This window comes from Triticum dicoccoides, chromosome 5B (assembly GCF_002162155.2).
Source record: "Triticum dicoccoides isolate Atlit2015 ecotype Zavitan chromosome 5B, WEW_v2.0, whole genome shotgun sequence".
Taxonomy (NCBI): Eukaryota; Viridiplantae; Streptophyta; class Magnoliopsida; order Poales; family Poaceae; genus Triticum; species Triticum dicoccoides.
The window spans coordinates 412,156,490-412,178,112 of NC_041389.1; the positions used below are offsets into that span (position 1 = coordinate 412,156,490).

The following is a 21,623-nucleotide window of genomic DNA, read 5'->3' on the forward strand; positions in this document are numbered from 1 at the left end:
CAATGACAATTGGTATTATGATTTTATGTGTCTTGATGTACCGAAGGTAGTTCGGAGTTCCGGATGTGATCACGTACATGACGAGGAGTCTCGAAATGGTCGAGACATGAAGATTGATATATTGGACGACTATGTTTGGACATCAGAATGGTTCCGGATGAGTTCGGGCATTTACCGGAGTACCGGGGGGTTACCGAAACCCCCCGGGGAGTGTATGGGCCTTATTGGGCCTTAGTGGGAGAGATGAGGAGGCGGCCAAGGAGGGCCCCCAAGCCCAATCCGAATTGGGTGGGGGGCCGGCCCCCCTTTCCTTCCTCCCTCTCTCCTCCTTCCTTCCTCTCCTACTTCAACTAGGGAAAAGGGGGAATCCTGCTCCCAGTGGGAGTAGGACTCCCCTAGGGCGCGCCATAGAGAGGGTCGGCCCCTCCGTCCTCCGCTCCTTTATATACAGGGGAGGGGGGCACCCCATATACACACAAGTTGACATTGTTTAGCTGTGTGCGGTGCCCCCCTCCACAATTACACACCTCAGTCATATTGTCATAGTGCTTAGGCGAAGCCCTGCACCGGTAACTTCATCATCACCGTCACCACACCGTCATGCTGACGAAACTCTCCCTCGACCTCAACTAGATCAAGAGTACGAGGGACGTCCCCGAGCAGAACGTGTGCTGAACACGGAGGTGCCGCACGTTCGGTGCTTGGATCGGTTGGATCGTGAAGACGTTCGACTACATCAACCGCGTTAACTAAACGCTCCCGCTTTTGGTCTACGAGGGTACGTGGACACACTCTCCCCTCTCGTTGTTATGCATCACATAGATAGATCTTGCGTGATCGTAGGATTTTTTTTGGAAATTACCTCGTTCCCCAACAAATGGGGAAATGAGTAACCACTCCTGCTTGCTACCGGGGAGGAGGGGAAATTGTGTGGCAGTGTCCTACTACATGGAGCGCCACATCGGGGAACAAAAGGAGGTAGGCGGCAACGTGCTTTCGAGAGAGAAATAGGAGAGTATGAGAGTGACTTTTTGAGAAGACTAAGTTGTCTGATGTTTTTGGTGGGAAGGGATAAGTTTGTTTCTGATGGGAAAAGAGAAGATTGAGGATGTGACACATGTGGGGGCGTGGTCGGTTTACCGGAGACACCTTGTTGTGGTCCAAAGGATTGCAACAAGGGCCAACTTGCAAAAGAGTGATGTGACACATGTGGGGGGGGGGGCGTGGCCGGTTTACCGGAGACCCCTTGTTGTGGTCCAAAGGATTGCAACAAGGGCCAACTTGCAAAAGAGTGCTATGAGTAGAGGTTGCTGCGGGGCGTTCTATCAAAAAAATCAAATCCGACAGTGAAGAAGGTGACAGACGGCGCGAGAAATCACCCGACCGATGGAAGCTTTTCCGTCTTTTTTTGTTGATTGATTGAAACCATTTTTTTAGAAAACATATTTTACAATTTCAAATTTAATGATACATCGTTCTTGTTGATCACCAGGAGTAAGCATGTATTTATTTATGATCTAGAAGTTTATTACTTTTAACTAAATGAGTTGTGAACGTTAATCTAAACTATAGTTTCAATTTTCGCTAGATTGCCTCATATACATCGTTTTAACTGTAGAAAATAGAATGGCCAATATTTCTATTGTTGTGTTTTGTGTTGTGGGTATATATAGAGTATAATGTAGGGTGAGATTTAAAGTACTCCACTGTAAACTAATATAAGAGCGTTTAGATCACTAAAAGCAATTCCAATGGGGCGATCCAAACTGACGGTGATTTCGTCTGCTTTTTGTCTGTTTGGGTCGGCCGGCCGCCCGGCCTCCGCCCTGTTTTAGATATGGGTCGGCAGCGCGCCCAACGCGCCGACCCATAAGTGCCGGCGTGGCCGGCTGGCCGCCCTATTTTGCATTGATGATAATTTGCATTTAAACATATAGAACCAAATAAAATAGCATAGTTTTACAAGCCAAATAAATATAAAAATGTCTCACATAGTTTTGCAAACGAATAAATAAAGATACATCTATTGGTTGCCAACATGAGCCCACATATGCTCAACCAAATCATTTTGCAGTTGCACGTGAGTTTCCCAATCACGCATGTCATGATGAAATTGGGTGAACTGTTCAAACATTGCCGCTCCTTCATACCCAGGCACAACATTCTCACCCTGGAAATGAAACCCTTGATCGTACAGACGTTCTGGGCGCTCGTCTTCTATGATCATATTGTGCATGATCACACAAGCAGTCATCATCTCGCAGATTTTCTGCGTGCTCCAGGTATTAGCAGGATACCAAACAATGCCCCATCAAGATTGCAAAACACCAAAGGCAAGCTCGACATCCTTCCTAGCACTCTCTTGCTCTTGGGCAAATCTTTTCCTCTTCTCCCCGACAGGGTTGGGTATTTTCTTACAATAGTGGTCCACTGAGGATAGATACCGTCACCCTGGTAGTATCCTTTGTCGTAGTTGTGGCCGTTGACAGTAAAGTTCACCGGTGGGTTGTTGCCTTCGGCAATCCTAGCAAACACCGGCAAGCGCTGAAGCACGTTGATATCATTGTGTGATCCGGCCATGCCAAAGAAAGAGTGCCAGATCCAGAGATGTTGAGACGCCATGGCCTCTAGTATGACAGTGCAAGCCCTGACATGGCCCTTACACTGCCCTTGCAAAGCAGAAGGGCAGTTCTTCCACTCCCAGTGCATGCAGTCTATGCCAGCAATCATCCCTGGGAAGCCCCTGCTGGCATTCATCGCCAATAACCAGGCTATATCTTCAATAGTTGGCTCTCTCAAGTACTCAGGGACAAACACAGCAATAACAGCCTTGCAGAACTTATACAGGGACTCTAGGCATGTAGACTCGCTCATACGGACGTACTCATCAATGAGATCACTGGGCACTCCGTATGCAAGCATTCGGATGGCGGCAGTGCATTTCTGATAAGAGGAGAAACCAATCTTGCCAATGGCATCCTCTTTGCACTCGAAATAGTCATCATAGCCGACCACCCCCTCTCTAATATGGTTGAAAATATGCCTACTCGTACGGAAACGGCGGTGAAATTTTTGACGTTTGAACGATGGGTTTGTTGTATCAAAGTAGTCCTTCCAAAGAAGGAAATGCCCGCTCTCTCGGTTGCGATTCAACGCCGGAAGGTGGCCCGGAATGGAGCCACGGAACAATGGCCGCTGGCTATTGAGGTGGTGATGGACCAACACGGCAGCCAATATCTCCTCCTCGTCATCGGACGACAAATCGTCGGAGTCACAAAGGAAATTGTGAAAAAAGAAATCGTCAGCGGAGTCCATTTTGTACCTTGGCAAACTGTCGAACAGCTTGCGGGCGTCGATGAAGGAGACGGCCGACGAAGGGAGTCGCGACGCGCACGGACCAGCTAGCTGCCATGTCGGCGTCCGACGAGTGGGTCGGTGTCCGATGAGCGTGCCGGTGAGGATCTGCCCGGCGGCGAGGCGGCTTCTTGGTCGGGGGCGGCTGTGTGGTGGGGGGTGAGGGGTTGGGAAGCAGTCAGGGGCGGCAAGACGGCGGTTGCCAGTGATGTGGGAGTGGGCGGCATTGCTGGACGGATGTGGAGGCGCCGGCAACTGGCAGAGTCGCCAGCAAAATTGGGCGGCGACGGCGACGACGAAAGAGGCGGGCGAGGGTTGCCATTTGATGAGGGGAGGCCAATGTGCCGCTGACCAGCGAGCCCGGGGAGGAGAAGGCGAGCGTGTGCGCGTCACGCGCCGACGCAAATCCGGCTCAAAAATGGGCCGGGAATAGGTCGCCGGCGGACGAAAAGCTGACGCGCGTCTGTTTGGGTCGGCGCGTTAGGCCGCCTTTTGTGCCCGCGCCGATCCAAACGGATGGCGGCGGACGAAATGGGTCGCCCCATTGAAGTTGCTCTAAACGCTCTTAGAGCATCTCCAATAGATGGTCCAAAATTTGGCGGTCCAAAACCGAAGATGTAAAATTTGGACCGCCAAAAAATACGTTTTGGAGCTACGAAAAAAGGCCAACTCCAACAGATGGTCCAAATTCTCCTGGTCCAAAAGACCAACTCCAATAGATGGTCCAAAATCATGGTCCAAAACCGGCCAGCAGTCACGCGTCTGCTCTTCAGCCGCTGTCCAGCCACTGTACAACTGCACATATTGCATACACGACCAAAACCGGCCAGCAGCCACACAAATTCCTCGTCCGACGATGTATCATCCATGAAAGAGGAGTCAACCGAGCTCATCCACATTGCACACAACCACCATCAAACATACTATCCAATCCCAAGTTAAATCATCAAGTTTCGTCTTTTTTTACCTTGGGGAATTCCGTCGAACACCTAGTGCGCGCGGTGGAAGAAGATGGCCGCCGGTTGGATTGGCTGCTGCTCACGGCTGCGGACGGCTGCGGTCGGCTCCTCCGGTCGGCGGCGATGATAAGAAAAGAGCTTTGAGGCCGACCAAGAGGAGCTCGGCGGGCGGCGAACAATACTTCGGCAGCCGGGCGGAGGGCGTCGTGCGGTGGTCGTTCGGCCGGCGCAACGGTCGTGAACAGGCTCACGACCGACAGGGACGAGGTCGGCGGCAGCCTTAGACCCGGCGGAGGCCTACCGCGGCAGCCGGACCACCGGAGGCGTCGAATCCCGCGCCGGCTGCCTCCCGATTCGGCGGCCTCCGGGCGGCTGCGAGCAGGCTACCGGTGAGGGAGGCGGCGACGGCGGAGGGCGGCGGCGGGGATTTGGGGTGGTGGCAGCGCCGACGGCGTGGTTTTCGGCGGTCGCGGCAGCGGATTCCGGCCGGCTGGTCTTCGGGCGGGCGGGCGGGCGGGAACGGAAAGGAACTGGCGGTTAGGCGTTCGTGGGCGGTGGCTGGTTTTGGACCAGATGCACCTCGTGATATAAATTTGCACCGCGAGGTATTGGATTTTACATCATGAGGAGGCTGCGGTCCAAATATTTTTGCATATGGATCGTCTGTTGGAGCACCGGTTTTTGCCCTAGACGGTCCAAAAGTTAGTTATTTTTACATTTGGACCATCTATTGAAGATGCTTTTATATTAGTTTAAGAAGGGAGTACAAGACAAGTCATAGCGTGTTTAAACTATTTTATCTACATCTGTGTGTTTTAACTACACTTGATCTAGTCTCCGAAAAAGAAAAGAAGAAAAAACTATACAACCTTTTGGGGCTGGAAGCGTTCAGCCGATGTTAAGAAACTGAAGCAGTCGCGATAAAAAAAGTATAGTACTAGAAAGCATGCGTTTTTCTAAAGGATTTGGTCAACCAACGAGGCACATCGGCGGCATTGACGTAGCTCTTGCGTGTTACTTTTGGTCCAAAGAGATGAGCTACCTGGGGAACTCAGTTTCCCCCCTTTCCCTCGGATCGTTGCTTCCGTTTCTTTCCATTCCACTTTCTGCAAAAGAAGAAGAAGAAATCAGAGGCCGGTCGATTAAACCGACAAGGACGTCCCATGTTTCTACCCGCATCTTACTAGTCGCACCCGACAGCATCGCCTCCGCACGCACTGTACTGTCCTGCTCATATATCGCAATGTTTGCTCAAATCCGTCCACCAAATTCCTGTCCACCATACACGCATCCAAAATCCTTTCACAAAATTCGGCAACATAATACTAATAATAATCCGTAACAATTCTCTCGGCCATTTTACTACAAGCGCAATCAATCGGCAAGTACGTACGAACTACGAGCTTTGATGATTGCGCTTTGCACCCACCCGTTGCGTATGCACGCAGGGAAGAGGAGCGCGAGCGGGATGGACCATGGCGCCCGACCCGTTAGATAAGGTCCATCATCACCATCATACCATCCATCGCCGTTTGGATACTGTACGTATGGACGGGGTGCACGATCAGCCAGCGCACGGCCGGACGGACGGGGTACGCGTGCCGGAACGTTGCCGTGATTAATAAAGGGGAAGAGCCGTTTGGTCTGGTCTTCCTTAACTACGCACTCCCCCTTAATCCCGCCCCCGCCGCGCAAATCCATCTACCACCCGTAACCTCCCTCCCTCTGCCCTGCCCTCTCTCCCACGCTGCTGCTCCCACCTCCTCCCTCCCCCTCTCTGCTCTTGTTTCTGCGGAAGCAAAACCCCACGCCAGACCAGCCGTGGCGAATCCGCCAGCGCCCGCCGTCTGGTGCCCGCTCGACCCGGAGCCGCCCCGAGGAGCAGCAGCAGCAGCAGGAGGAGGAGGAGGAGCCGGCGGCGTTTTGTCTCCGAGCTGTCGCCGCCGGTGCTCTCAAGGTGAGCCTCCTGGCGCCTGCCTGTGTCTGGTCGGTTTAGGAGCTGGGGGTCTAGGGTTCGTTGCTGCGCCCTGTTTGCGGGAGATAGTTTTTCGGTTTTGTGTTTTGCTGCTGTTCAATTCGAGGAGGGCGATGTGCCTACCTAGGCAGGCGCGCGCCAGGTGTTTGTTTGTTTGTTTGTTTGTTGTTCGGGGGGAGGGAGTGCTGGGCTGTGCGATCGAGGGTTGGTTCAATCTGTCAATGGAGATGACGGACGATGTTTGCGAGACTGCACAGCTCGGATGATCTGGATGCGCCCCGAATCAGTCGGTTTGTACGGAGAGAACATCGGCGACGCCGCTATGCTTGTCTTGGGTTCGTCGACGTTCTCGAATGAGTGCTGATGCCAGTGCGCGGGTTGGGTTGTGTTCCCCGCTGCGGATTCTGTGGGCGTCAATCCTGAGAAATTTGTGTCTTAGTACGTTTGTTTCACTTGGTCCTCGTTCTAGCACAGCTCCCAAGTCTCCACTCTTTGGTGATTTCGATGCTTGATTAGTACCCGCTGCAATTTTTTACTGCTGTTAATTAATCGTGTTTGGTGACTTGACACATCTTGTCTCCTAGTAGCAGCAATCCAGCCACACTTACCTCCTACAGCCCTCCAAAGAAAATGTGCTCATGCAATTTGTTCTTGATTCACTTTTGGTGGGTGAATTCTTCGAGCAAGCCATCAAGAAATATCCAATGTAGAGCCAGCAATGAAAACAACTTGTCATACTTCTTACGCTTCATCAGTCAGTCGATTCAGTCGAGGAAAATTCCCGGCAATTTCAAGTGAATCCGATTGGTTCTATAGGCATGTGCCCTGTCCTGCGGCTTTCTTTTTCTGTCGTTTGCATCGAAGATTACAAAATTTCGATGCATGTTCCTGGTTCATAAGTGGCACCTTGATAAAAGGTCTCTTGTTTCCAATGCCGCTTCTGATGGGAGATTGTTAATCTGCTAGGCAAAGAGATTCGCCTCACATGCATGTGATGATGTGGATTTCCTTGTCTGTCCCAAAACCCCTCAGAATCTCCGCAAATAGTTTTGTTTATTGGCTTCGTCCTTGCTCGAATGCCTCATGTTACATGGCAACAGCAATTTGCACAAAACATCTTCCATTATATATATTTATTAGTGTATGAGCAGTGCATCTATAAATGCCACCTTCCTCCCTCTCTTGATTAGGAGCCTCCATTATATAACTTCTCCCTCCCTGGTCCAACCATGACATCTGTGTGAGAGGGTTGAGGGAACAGCTGCCGCAAGTTTTGTACTGGAAGTGGGTATGTTATTCAGTTACCTGCAGTTTCAGGATCGCTTTGGTACATTGCTTAAACATGTTGACACTGTATTTTTCTTGGTTTTTGTGTGTCTGGATAGTTTGTCTTGCTTGTTTCAAGTGAATCTAGTTGAATGATCTTCTTCATTTGGCCTAGTCTGATTGTTTGATGTCTGCATGTGGACCTTCTGCAGATCTGGGCCACTGAAGCATTGCAGTAGAGCCTGCAGGGAGCTAATTTCATGAGAGACGTGTTGATGTGGTTGGTTCTAGAAATTACTATTCTTCATGGATGTTCATAAGAGCACTGTGCAGAAAGCTGCTCTTGTTGAAGAAACTCGAAGACCACCACTTGTTCCATCTGAGAAGCATAATGCTTCTTCTTTAAGCCGAGTGAGAGATGTTGCATCCAGGTACAAGACTGGTCAGGGTGCTACTGCGACAAGGCGATGTACATCTCCTAGTCTTGGCCGGACCTCAACAACTAATGGTACACCAGTGCCCAATAGGGCGCAATCTGCAGACAGAAGAAGACCCTCAACACCTTCAACCCCTTCTTCTAAGGTGTCAACACCCTCCACCCCAACATCAAGGTCCATAACACCAGTCCGTGATACTGTCAAAGAGGTAAATAAGAGTTCTAGGTGTATAGCAAATGAAAGGTCCCCACATGGCTTGTGGCCAGCAATGCGGAACCTGTCTCCCTCCTACCAGTTGGAGTCTGTGGCTGCCCCTGGTAATAAAAAAGATAAGGTTGTCTCTAGCCCATCTTTAGATCATATCAAGGGACAGGCGAGTGTTCTGACTGAGAGGAAGAGGAGTCCTCTGAGAAGGAAGAAAATTACTGAACAATGTGAGAATTCTCGACCTTCAGAAGATCTACCTAAGAGGGCAACTGAGCAAAACCGTTGGCCAGCCATGACAAGTGGGCGTGGGCCTGCCAATCTTATGCCGAATACTGAACTTTCTGACAAATCTAGCAAACCAGTGACTTTGTCAAACACTTCTAGAGGGCTTTCACCAAGGAAGATTTCTGCTTCTGAAGACGCAGGTAAAAGGTTGAATCAATCACTGGATGACGTGGCAAGGAGACTAGCTATTCATGCAAAAAGAAGAGATGAACAGTTAGATTCTGGTAGTGATGTTTATTCACAGACAACGGAAAGATCTAAATATGTGAGCCGTCCAAGCAGGACAACCACTTTGCCTGTTCCTGTTCTTCATCGCTCATCATCACCAAACAAGGTCTTGTCAGCTGCATCTTCTGCTTCTAGGGCTTTTCAGAGTCCATCGAGGACAAGACCTTCAACACCTTGCCGGTCACAAAGTGCTGGAAGTATTCAATCAGGTGTTATAGCTCCTGTTGTTAGCTACATGGTCGATCCCAGAAAGGGAAAGAAAAATGCCAGCCAAATTGAAAATATCCATCAGCTGCGTTTGCTGCATAATAGATACTTGCAATTGCGTCTTGTAAATGCTCGTTCGGAAGATGTTCTATCTTACCAAAAGGCCACTGCTGAGGTAAAATTAGCATATTTTATTTATTTAAAATTGTTTCAAGTTAGTCTGGATCATTATAATGCAACTGTTTCAGACTTTATAATGCACCTCATAAAATTAGCATACTTTATAATACGGCTGTTTAAGACTGAATTTAGTGATGATAACTGTTTGGGACAACTGACAGCATTTTTTGCATTATAATGTTTGCCCACATAGTCGTCTATGTGTTTAGAAGCCTATGATCTACTTCTTGCTGACATTAATAACTTCTGTACTTTTCTTGTGAGCTTTGTTACTTTTTTGTTTAGTGATGTTCAGTTGATGAAACAGTTCCCATGTTCTCATTTAAAACAGAATACCATATATAATGTTTGGAGGAATACTTCAAACTTGAGGGATGCTGTTAATTTGCGAAGAATCATGGTGCAGCGTCATCGACAAGAGTTGAAGCTGTATGGCATTCTGCAAGAGCAGGTAAGCTCCACCTGATGCATGATGGCTTTGGCTCTATAATCTCCCAAGCATATTGCGGAACCCATGTTCTTTTCCATTCGAGTATAATTCCAATTTGGGCCAAGTTGGCACAAACTTTCTACCATGTTCCTACTGATACCAATTGAAGCATAGCCATGTTTCTTTTAAAAAGTGCTCTTTGAAAGAATAAGAGCTAATTGCAATGTGATAGGACTGTTCTCGTTCTTACATGGCAAATTCGAACACAATATATAAGTACATAGTTGTCATAACACACTTTCTTCTCCAAAAGAGGTGATATAAAATCTGGAAATTAGGGATATGAAAGAATGAATATCATGAGTCATGACTATATTATATGGATTATGACTGTAAATGCATACATTGCATTTTTTTAATTTGCTGTTATTGTGGTTCAGATTGCTTGCCTCGAACAATGGCCAGCACTTGAAGACGAGAATAACCTTTCCTTTTCTCGGGCAACAGAGGCTCTAAAAGCAAGTACACTGCGCCTTCCAGTCACTTCAGGGGCAAGGGTATGCTGTGAAAAAATGCATTTAAATAAACTCAAACTATTTTTGTTGCACTTCTACTTGTGAACAGATATTACTTTTGTGATTGTGACTAATTGTATTGCCTGTTTTTTTTTAACAGGTGGATGCAGTTAGTCTTAAGAATGCTGTAAGCTCAGCTGTTGATGTCATGCAAGGTTTGGGATCGTCAGTTTGTTCTATGCTTTCCAAGGTAAACAGCAATATGACTTCGAATTTTACTTTCCATATTTACTTGTCTCCTAATAAAATCAAGTCTCCAACCATAGAGTAAGCTCTTTTACTTGTGGCATGGTTTACTACACCCATTCATAACAAGAATTGCACGCAAGTATGACTCAGACTTTAAGAAAAGCTGTTCCCTCGCAAAATGGTGATGTTCTGCATCCGCCATTTTTCGTAGGAACCGTCAGCTATCGGATTGGCATGAAAGACTTGTTTTCATTTTTTAAACTGATGAAATATATTGACTCTTGAGTCACAAACAAACTATGAATAAAGCCCCACCAAAAATTGGGTCCATGTGTCAGTAACTGGATCCTTTTGTGCACACCCTTGATTGCATTGTTAAGTTTGACCTTCAGTAAAGCTTAAGAATAAGATATTGATGGACTCGATTACAAAAGTTTAAGAACCAAGAAAGGCCATCCCACACTGTTATGGAAAATTCTTGTCAATGACTGTTTTAACTGACTTGGAGCATCTTTGTTGCCAGGTCGAAGACAGGACATGTTTGATCTCGGAGCTTTCAGTCGTAGCAGCACAAGAAAAGGTCATGCTTGACGAATGCAGAGAACTCTTAGCTATGGCCGCAGAACTGGAGGTATTGCATTCTATTCCGAAGACATTCCTTCTAAGAAGTGACCATAGTGATCTGAATTTCGAATAAAAGTAAATGTGTTTCTCTGATTGGTGGTGAACTGGTGCTTAATTTGTTCGCATGATGGAAGCGGTTGTACACAGTACCTTACTAGTGCTATTGTATCTTGAATCAGGTACAGGAGTCTAGCCTGCGGACACATCTTATGCAAGTAAAGGACTTGTCCAGATGAATTAACAACCTGGGTAAAGCTATACGATATACACCAATCTTCTTGAATAGGTACACCTGTGCAAGTTGGCCTGTGACTATAAGAACATACTGTGCAAACAGACAAGGAACCCGTAGAGAAGAAATAACAAAACGAACGAGTATTAAACATCCCCCTGCCGATCAAGGTGTGATGCTGTGCAGATAACAACTCACAGTGCTTAGATATGATAGATTGTAGGTCTCCTCGTGTGTAAATGGCCTTTACCATATATATGGTGCACTTCTAGCCCCTCTCCCCCTCCCCCCTCTTTTAGTTTCTTTTCAAAGGTAGTGCCCCATTCTTTTCCACTGTATTTTTTTGACATCTGGAGAGAGAATGTACAAATGAAATTTGAGGGAAAAAGATACTGAAAGATATGGGTTCTCCCTTCTGTGTGCAACATGTGTTGCCAGATTTTGTAGCTGTGCTCTCGTTGTCACCTTAACCAACCCCATTGTTTGGTGAATATCTCAGTCGTACCAATATCCATGTTTCCGTTGGATTGCAATTCATTTATTTACTCTAAAATAACACCTGTGTGGGTACATTTATAATGGTTTGGTGGATATCAGAATTCTGCTTCATGCATTTCCAGTTCCAAGTTTAAAGTCTTTGAATTGTGGAATACTGTATTGGATCCCCTTAGCAAAGTGTTCTGTTGCGGCTGCTGTAATGCAAAGTCCTTTGAATTGTACATTTATGATGGTTTGGTGAATACTGGTATCCTGTTTATCCTCAGTCTGAATACTACTCTTAAGCTTTACGTTCAAAAATCAAGTAAATGCACCCGTTGTTCTTAGCTACATTAGGCTTTGATTTCAGCAAAACTTACCAGCTACCCACAAAGAGCAATCACAGCTAAAACACATGAATGCTGTTCATTCTTGCTTGACATCCAAAGTCTGGTCCTCTGTTCAATTCTTGTTTAAACCATTTCTGGCCACCAAAATATTACACAAAACATAGCATGAACAAAACATCAACAATACAAAACTTGCGTCCAAATTGTTCTTCTCCCTATGCACAATCTTCAGAACTCTTAACGCGATCAGCAGTTGATGCCACACTGCTTCACGTCAGGCCCCTTGGCCTTGACGGTGAAGGGGTCGATCCTGACCCAGAGCAGGGAGAAGATGGAGGCGAGCAGCACGGACCAGATGATGACGATGGTGGGCGTCCTGTTCTGCCTCCCCATGAGACCCTTGAGGAACGGGTAGAGATGCACGATCACCCAGAAGGCGAAGAAGAGCTTGCCGAAGAGCGGGCCCCACGACTGGTACCCGTTGTTGATGGCGTCGGAGATGCCCGCCACCACGCCGATGATGTTGATCACCAGCAGCGTCGTCGGCGGGATGAGGAGGGTGGTCCACTTGAAGGCGTAGAGCTCCGCAAACTCGTCGTCCTCGTCTCCCGTGGCCTTGGAGGTGACGGTGAAGTTGGTGTCGATCCCGGCCAGGACCTTGAGCAGGCCCTGGATGACGGCGAACAGGTGCGCTGACACGCCGCCGATGACCCAGAACTGCTCGTTCCTCCACCACTCCTCGATGCTCACCCCGCTCCACCGCAGCTCCAGGATGCCCGTCGCGAAGATGGAGATGAAGAGGGAGATGAAGAAGAGACTGGCGAAGGTGCTAATCTGCAGCAACACAATAATAACACCACAAAACCGTCAGACATCTGAACCGGCGGATTTTGGCGGGAAGGAGGACAAATGGGGAAACTAGCTGTTTACTAGCACTGACCGGCGGCATGATGAACTTGCCGGTGAGAAGGCAGACGGCGGGGAGGGTACAGTAGGCGAGCAGCGGAAGCGAGGTGAAGGGGTAGATGGTGGTGTTGATGTAGGCGAAGCGCTCGAGCCACTTGAGGTTGCCGCCCTTGTAGCCGTAGAGCAACGGGCTGTGCCGGCTGAAGAAGATCTCCACGGACCCCAGCGCCCACCGCAACACCTGGTTGAGACGGTCAGACAGGTTGATCGGCGCCGACCCCTTGAAGGCCGCCAGCTTGGGCATGCAGTAGATCGACCGCCACCCGCGGCAGTGCATCTTGAACCCGGTCAGGATGTCCTCCGTGATCGACCCGTAGATCCACCCCAACTGCACCATTCATGGAAGGAACACAGATCATTACTGGGAGTCTGGAACTATTTATGTGAAGCTGTCTGAAGTGGTGATTGTGCTGTTTCTCTGTACCTCTAAACCCCAGTCGGTCTTGTCCTCGTAGCCGCAGCTGATGACATGGATGGCCTCCTTGAGGAGAGCGGCGGGGCTCGACGACGGTGGGACGCCCCCTTCCTCCATGAACGTGGACGTGACGAACGCCGCGGACTGCCCGAACCGCTTCTCAAAGTTCATCTGGGACATCATCTGCTCCTTGTCGCCGTCCATTCCTGGAGAGCCAAAGAGGAAAGTTCACCAACCTGTACTAAGCGACTGAACTGAAACCAAAATGATCAGTGTGTGCTTCCCCTGAAACTTACCTCCATCGGCCACGCCCTCCGGCAGCCCATCCTTGCCGCCCTTTCGCTTCTTGCGGCCGAAGCACGGGCAGCAGTCGCACGTCACCATCTTCGGCCTCTTGGGGCCGCTAGGAGGGTTGTAGCCGTAGAGCGCCTGTCGCCTGAACACGCATCCTGTTCCGACGTACACTGGCCCTTGGATACCGTCCAGCCCCTTCATGTTAATCTGATCACCAAGAACTAGTAATCTCAGATTCATGGCTCTCCTAGACTAAAACATAATGTAGGTGTGATCGAACCGTAAAGGCTTACGTCGAAGAAGACGGTGTTCCTGTTGGCGTATCGGTCGTGCGCGTCGATGCCGTCGAACCTCTGGGGGAACTGCACGTAGCAGACCTTGCGGCCGACCTGAGGGTCCATGAGGAAGCACATGGACTCCCGGATGGCCTTGCTGTTGTTGATGTAATGGTCACAGTCCAGGTTGAGCATGAAGGGCGCGTTGGTCAGCACGGCGGAGACGCGGATCTGTCGGTCAAAATTCAGAGATCAGTGAGCAAGAAACGTTCTGAGTTTCTGACATTTACGACGAAGCTCTGAAGAAGGGACGGTGCAGTACGAGAGCGTTCATGGCGCCGGCCTTCTTGTGGTGCTGGAAGCCGGGGCGCTTCTCACGGGAGACGTAGACGAGGCGCGGCAGCTCGTTGCCCTCGGTGTCGAGGCCTCCGCTGTGGCCCAGGAAGACCTGGATCATGCCGGGGTGGTCGCGGGTGTTGTTGCCGGGCCACGGCGTGCCGTCCTTCATGATCCACCCCTCCTCGGGCACCTTCTGCGCCTTGGACACCAGCGCGTTGATCCGCACCTTGAACTCCTCGTACTCCCTCTGCTCAGCGTGGCAACCCAAATGATCAGAAATGTTCATGGCGACGTACGGCGAAGAGTTGTTGCCACGTTGTAGTACGTACCTTCATGGCGCGGCGCTCCTGGACGAAGGTGGGCTGGACCTTGTCCTTGAGGTAGTCGACCTTGCGCGAGAAGTAGAACTCGGGGGCGCGGGGCTCGATGTTGAACTTCTTGCAGAAGGGCACCCACTTGCGGGCGAACTCGGCCGTCTCCGACAGCGACTCGAAGGACAGCATGGAGGCGCCGTCGTCGGAGACGTAGCACGACACCTTGTCCACCGGGTAGTCCACGGCGAGGATGGACAGCACCGTGTTGGCCGTCACCAGCGGGGGCTCCTTGAGCGGGTCCACCGTGCTGACGAACAGGTCCACCGGCGACAGCATTGACGGCTCCCCCTCCCTCTCGTACCTCAGCGAGAGGCGGTCCAGGTAGGTCTCGCGGTCGATCGGGTACCACTTGGGGAACTGGTCGAGGATCCAGGAGACGGCGAACCAGATCTCGCACACGATGGAGGTGAGCCACAGCGGGATGGCCTCCGGGACGGGGTTGAGGATACGGTACCGGAGGAAGACGCAGAGGACGAAGAGGCGGAGGATGATCACCATCCGGTACGGGTTCACCTTGCTCGACGCGATCGACACCTTCCGGGACAGCGGCTGCCTCGCCTCGTCGTTCCTGCATGCGCGTTACGCACAATGATCATGCATGTGAGCAACGGTTCTTGGGATATGAATTGGGCACAGCGCATGCGTGGGTTGTTTTTGTGAGGGTCGCTTACAGGGGCACGTCGGCGTCCATGTCGTCCGGGTCGGCGGCGCCGTAGATGCCCTGCTTGGACTTCCAGTCGTCCATCCTCTCCTTCCAGCTCACCTCCTTCTTCTCGTCCCCCCACTTTGCACTCCCTGATCATCAGATTCATGTTGCTAACTTGAGCTCACCAACACAACACAAGGAACTGCATGCTTCCTTAGCATCAACCAGTAGGGTATGTAAAGTAGTCACCTGGCTCGGACATCGGGTAGGGATGGATGCGTTTGTGCAGGGAGGAGGAGAAGTCGCCATGGCCATGTCCTGCTGACATCGGGAACTCGCCGCTCACCTAAATTGTTGTGAATGGTGAACAGTTTAATTTAAGCTGCTAGAGTAATCGAGGGCTTTTTTTTTTTTTTTGAAACAAGTGTGATCGAGGGCTTGATGGACACGGAGAAGTGAAGGGAAATGGTGTATACCGGCATGGAGCGGTTGCCGGTGATGATGGGCGGGATCCCCACCATGGGGGTGTTGTTGCCCTCGCCGCCGTCCTCGGAGGCCCTCCCGTAGCTCATCTTGCCGTGGAGCATGGCCTCGGTGATGTGGCTGTTCTGCAGGGCGCCATGCTGCTGCTGCTTGTCGTCGTCGATGTTGAACTCGTGCTCGAGGTCGTCGATGTCCTCCTCGTCCTCGTCGCCCTCCACCCGGGGGCTCCCCTTGAGGCGCTTGTAGCGGGTCTTGCACTGGGGGCAGTTCTGGGTGCCCTCCCGGCGCTCGTACTCGTAGCAGGGGCGGCACACCGGGAAGCCGCACTCGTTGCAGGCCACGAAGAGGTCGCCGTCCACCGTGCGGCCGACCTCGTCGCCGCATATCTCACACACCTGCCCGCTCAGCGCCCGCGCCGGCTTGTGGTCCTCGTGCCCCCGGATGAGCACCAGCTCGTTCCGGTTGTGCGAGCCGGCCACCAGCCCGGCGCCCGCCTCCATGGTCGCTCGCCCGCGGTGTAGCTCGCTCGCTCGATCCCGGCCGAGCAGGACGAGAGGGGTGTGGAGGTGGTGGGCTGGCGGTGGTGCCTGGTTCGCTTGTGGCAGGGGCTATATGAGAGGGTTAAAGAGGGAGGATGGTTTTTGGCGGGTGGGAGAGGTGAGGGGTGGCTGTTCGAGCGAGTGCGATCTGGTGCGTCCGATGGAGTCCACGAGCGCGGGGACGGCGGGTGGACGGACGGATCGGCGCCGGCGTGTGGAGCGTGGCCGCGGGTGAGCCGGGTCGATCGATCGGTTGGGTGCGCCGTCCCCGTTGCCGCGAAGTGAAGCGAAAGGTTGGTTTTGCCGGTGTCCTGCGCTGGACTGAACTCTGTGCCGCTGTCAGGGCTGCGTGCGTGCGTGCGTGCATCTCTGGACCAACCCGACCAACCGAGACTTGGATTTCCCGCCATCTCCTTTTTCTTCTCCTAAAACTATCTTTTCAGAATTGAAAAACTGTTGGTGATTGGTGAGTAGTACCTTAAAGAACAATTGAAAAGAAATGGACGCGTCCATGTCCCGTAGAACTCGAACTTTGTCCTGCCTTTTTCCTCGCCACAGTCGGGCATGCCAAATACAGTAGAAAAATCCATGCAATGGAGAGCTTATGTGCTTCCCGCCAAATACAAAAATGAAATACCATCGCTCTATTTACTTGCTACCGGTGAACAAATGCAAGCCATGCATGTCCTCAGGACCCAGGTTCAGCCCCATGGGCCGTTGGTTCGTGTCGTATGGAGCATTGAGCGTGAAGCTAACGAGACGCATCACCTTTCGCTCGCTCGAGGCCCTTTTTTGACGCCAGTGTTATGAGCTAGGACGGTGACCAGGCACCTTAATTTGGTGGCACATGTCCCCACCTACTAGCCAGCGCCATGATCGTGTAACAAACAAGGAACGCATGCTCTGGCGCGCGGCGAGAACCGTCACGAGGAAACCAAGCGCCAAATGCGCATTTGATCTATTTATCTATTTACAAAGCAAGCAAGGATGGACGGCTGATCGATGATTCAGGAGGAGAAGTGTCCACGTCCTGAATGCGAAACGCAGGCGCAGGCGCCCGGCTGAAGCATCGTAGGACGCAAGTCTTGTTGGGTTCTGCAGGTGCGACCCACCCATCGCAGGACTGATCGCGCCAGCAGCGTCGGTGTGGAGAAAAATGTGGCCGTCACCGTGGAATCTAGCCAGGTTTTTTGTTCTCGACCGCCGGTCGGGCAGACGCCGCTTATTGCTTCAGCTATAAAACCAAGGTTGGACAAACCATCGTGTGCTTCAGAGTCCGGCAATAGATCCCCCACGAGAAGCAACGCGTCATCCGCGCGTGGAGACGTCGTTAAGACTAGCCACAATGGAGGGGAGGGGAGCGTCTCATGTGTAGATTGAAGCGTCCTTGTGCTTTTGTACTACCTCTGTACCAAAATATACGATGTTTCTGTAGTTTAATTTAAACTGTAAAAACGTCTTATATTTTGGTAGGAAGGGAGTATATGTGACCATGTGTGCATTGGTGCTGTGTCTGTCTCGTCCGTATATTTGGCTTAAACTAAGTGCCGCGAGTCTTGTTTTCAAAAGTATCAATTCTTCAACTTCTAGATCTTTGAAAAAGAAAATCTTCTTTTGTTATTGAAAAAGACAATAACCCTGCATCGTTTTAAGCACACATCCATATTGCAAAGTTTAGCATCGATATCGAGCAGCACAAAACTGTTCATAAGATGGCTCAAATCAAATGAAAAAAGGTGCAGCCACAGATTTGTGTGATTCGACGGAACCAAACAACTTACCTTTTGGGTCACCTTCATCTGAAGTTGTATGTGACCTTTGCAGCCAAAAGACAATGCACTGCACGAGGGCAATTTGAAGACCGCCCGATCCAACAGTGTAAACAAGGCTGCGAAGGCCCGAACTGTTTGGGACATGCTCAGGCCAAATCGGGAAGGCCCGGACAAGTGGCCGGACTGTCCGGCTCAATCATGTAAGCAAGGCTGAGAATGCCGGACTTGTCTGGGACATGTTCAGACCAAATAGAGAAGGTCTAGACAAGTGGCATAATTGTTCGAGACATGTCCGGCTCACACTTTTCATGCTTTTGCTGAACCTGATAAAGAGTGAGCGAGTTCAACCGCAAGAAGACTTCATCAAATAGAAAACGTTCACAATGAAAGTTGAAAGTTGCTCATATTGTTCGGTGTCCTCCTCGTAGGTGGTGTTGGGCGTCTCTTCTTCTATGTCCTCCTCGGCTGCTCATCTTGTTCCGACACAAGCTCCTCTTCATCCACCTCTTCTAGTTCTGGAGCTTCAAGGTTGAAAGCTTCATCCGCATCCTGTGCAACATAGTGCAAAATTCCCTCCTTGATCGAGAAGTGTTTAGGCATGGAAGTGGGAAACAAATGCTCGACTTCAAGAATACGGATATAGTGACGAGCATTACGAGAAAGCACCATACCGACACTAGTAAGTACATGCATATTAACAAGGAGGTTACCTCCCAGTGGTTCCAAGCCGGTGATGTCGAGGCCGAGGGCGATGGCCAAGACGACGATGACTCCTTCACAGGTGATGTAACCACGTGTCTGATTTGCCTGGTGGGCAAGGTGAAGTAGAAGGATAGCGCCTAAGTTGGCGTTTAGTCGATGTCAGTGCTCTGAGCCACATATTTGCGTCGTTAACTTTGGATACTTCTCCTTGTGCTTGCGAAGTGTTAGTGATAACGCAGTAGAACTATCGAACTGCAGGACACTCAGTGCAACTGTCCCTATGTTTATGGCATTCATAACTCATCTGCTGAAATAGTTGTACTGGATGTGGATGCAGGACGTCAGAGACGTAACATACATGGCATCATTGTTGGTGAAGCCAAAGAGAGTACACCACTCTGGAAGGGATGTGTCAAAGCTTTGGTCCATGAGGCGGAAGGTGATCTGGTCCGCATCACTCACAAGGTTAAGTTTGAAACTATGTGATAGGATGCTTAAAAACTCAAGCGTTAACCGGTGATAGGTCTTTGTGTCCTCAGAGACAAAGTGTTCCAGACCAACATTAGCACATAATATATAAATTGAAATAATTACTTATACCATTTGTGGCGATTGTAGTTGGGAACGCCACTTAAGTTTATCAGACTGCCCTCTTAATCTCTTATGAAGTTTGTATACTTGTTACTTTGGGTACGGCCGGTGAATTTAATCCCCTAACAGAGAACTTGTTTCCTATGAGCGATTGTTGCATCGGTATGACCAATCACATGAAGCTTGATACAGTGGGGGCTCACGGTGTTCTGATTCTGCTTCACTTCTAAGAGACATCCAATTTAACGTGTCGAACGATGCGAATCACGCAAACGCACACCCCACTCCCCCTCTCGCGCCCTTTTGAGCCGGCCCATGTGCGAGCGTGGCACCCTTTTTTCATTTTTCTCTTTTCCATTTCCTTTTTTTGTTTTTTCTTCTTCAAAGCAAATTAAGGATTTAAAAAATTGTTCACAATTTTCTAAAAATATTCCAAATTTCAAAGATGTTCAGTTTTTTTAAATATTTCAAGAATTTTTTTTCAATTTTTAAAATATTAATGAATTTTATAAAATTGAGGATTTAAAATTTTCTATGATTTTAAAATATTCTTTCACTAATTTTAAAAATATTCATGAATTTGAAAAATGTTCTTTGATTTCATAAAATGTTCACATAATTGAAAAATATTCCTGGATTTCAACAAAAGGTTCCAAATTTAATAAAATGTTCATGAATTTTAAAAACATGTTCACAAGTACAAAAATTGTTCAAAACAATTGAAAAATATACTTGTATTTCAAAATTGTTCATAACTTTTAAAAACAATTTTTCTCATAGTTCAAAAAATGTTCAGAAATTTGAAGAAATCTTCACAATTTGAAAAACGTTCACGGATTTCAAATAATGTTCGGGAATTTGCACAAAATCTTCCTGGATTTCTAAAAATGTTCACCAATTTTGAAAATAATTCATAAGTTCCAAAAAATGTTCATGAATTCGGAAAAAAATAAAAAGGAAAAAAGGAAAAGGAAGAGGATGAAAGAAAAAATAAAAAGAGAATGAAAAAAATAAAATAAAAATCCAAAAAAATAAAAATAAAAAGGTCCAATTGAGGTGGCGGCGGCACGGGTGGGGGCGGGGGCACGTGATACGAAGGTATGCCCAACAGTACACGGGGGATATGATTCCCACAGTCCTCGAAATAGGCCTTCGCCCCACTATATATAGCAACCAACCGATACAACTCTGAGTTCAATGCTAGGAAAAACAACACAAGCACGCCCAAAAGAAACAAAAAAGAAAGAAGAGAGAAACTAATGTCAACAGCGCCGGATCGACAAAAATGACGATGACCCGCCACCGCCGCACCGACCGAAGAGGTTCCACCTCACTCCTAGCACCTCGAACCTTCGCATACCAAGCAACACCTTCAGGAAGGGACGCGGCGGCGACGACGACGACGACGCTGCTGCCCGGACTGATCCTAGGGTCCCCAACACGTGGAGGGGCGTGGGGGAGACGAATACCCGACACCCTTCATGAAGGAACGGCTGCGCCCATGAGCGTCACCGCGTTGGTGCCGACAAGCCGACAGTGATTTCTCCCATCCACCAAACACCCACAACCCCTAACAATCCGACGCATGCCACCAAAGATGCCGCCCACCAACATGCGCTGCCACGGTCTTGCCATCATCACCGCCACCTCAGCATGGTCAACGAAGCGAGACCGATGGAGCCAAGAGGGAACAGCCGGGAATGAGGAGCTGCAGAATCAGCAGCCACACCGGAAGGGACAACCTCCACCGCCCTCGGCGAACACCGACCGAACACAGCAATAGGAGCACACCAGGCCCTCTAGGCCCGACCGAGCCCGAAAGGGGCTCGTGAAGCTCCGTCGCCGTGCTATAATAGGCGTGCCGCTGTCTCTGCAACCCTCGCACGAGCTGCACCTTCGCCCGTTAGAGCCATCACAAGCGAGATCGGGTCAGGCCCACCCAAACCTAGATGGGGCCCAAAAGGGCCCAGATCTGGGCTGGGACGGCGCCGCCACCGCGCCAGCTCGCGGTCAAGTGGCCGCGCCACCGCCTCCTAGCCACCCAGGGCAACGCCGCGCGAGGCAGCCGCCGCCGCCGGAACAACTGCAGACCGAGGAGAACCGCCACCAATGAAGCCGGGGTGTCGCGCGCGGAGAAGAGCGAGACCGCCGCCACCGACGATACCACGCGGACAGGGCCTGGCAGCGGCTGGAGGGGGCTAGGGGGATGGATGCCCTGGAGGGAGGAGAGGGGAGCCCCCGATCGCCTCGCT

The 21,623-nt window shown here is 50.0% G+C and overlaps 2 protein-coding genes across 2 annotated transcripts; one reads left to right on the forward strand and one right to left on the reverse strand.

Annotated features, from left to right (window-relative positions):
- Positions 1-5,973: 5,973 nt before the first annotated feature.
- On the forward strand, positions 5,974-11,594 carry LOC119309635 (AUGMIN subunit 8-like). The gene is made up of 7 exons (XM_037585603.1): positions 5,974-6,270; positions 7,767-9,093; positions 9,430-9,549; positions 9,969-10,085; positions 10,204-10,293; positions 10,816-10,923; positions 11,096-11,594. Exons 2-7 carry the CDS (start codon positions 7,861-7,863, stop codon positions 11,150-11,152), a joined length of 1,725 nt encoding a protein of 574 aa, XP_037441500.1. The 5' UTR covers positions 5,974-6,270; positions 7,767-7,860; the 3' UTR covers positions 11,153-11,594.
- Positions 11,595-12,025: 431 nt separating this feature from the next.
- On the reverse strand, positions 12,026-16,355 carry LOC119309634 (cellulose synthase A catalytic subunit 9 [UDP-forming]). Its single transcript, XM_037585602.1, has 10 exons — positions 15,761-16,355; positions 15,534-15,630; positions 15,310-15,433; positions 14,594-15,206; positions 14,248-14,511; positions 13,944-14,156; positions 13,653-13,857; positions 13,366-13,562; positions 12,916-13,269; positions 12,026-12,809 (listed from the first exon to the last, which is right to left on the reverse strand). Exons 1-10 carry the CDS (start codon positions 16,265-16,267, stop codon positions 12,222-12,224), a joined length of 3,162 nt encoding a protein of 1,053 aa, XP_037441499.1. The 5' UTR covers positions 16,268-16,355; the 3' UTR covers positions 12,026-12,221.
- Between the last annotated feature and the right edge of the window lie 5,268 nt (positions 16,356-21,623).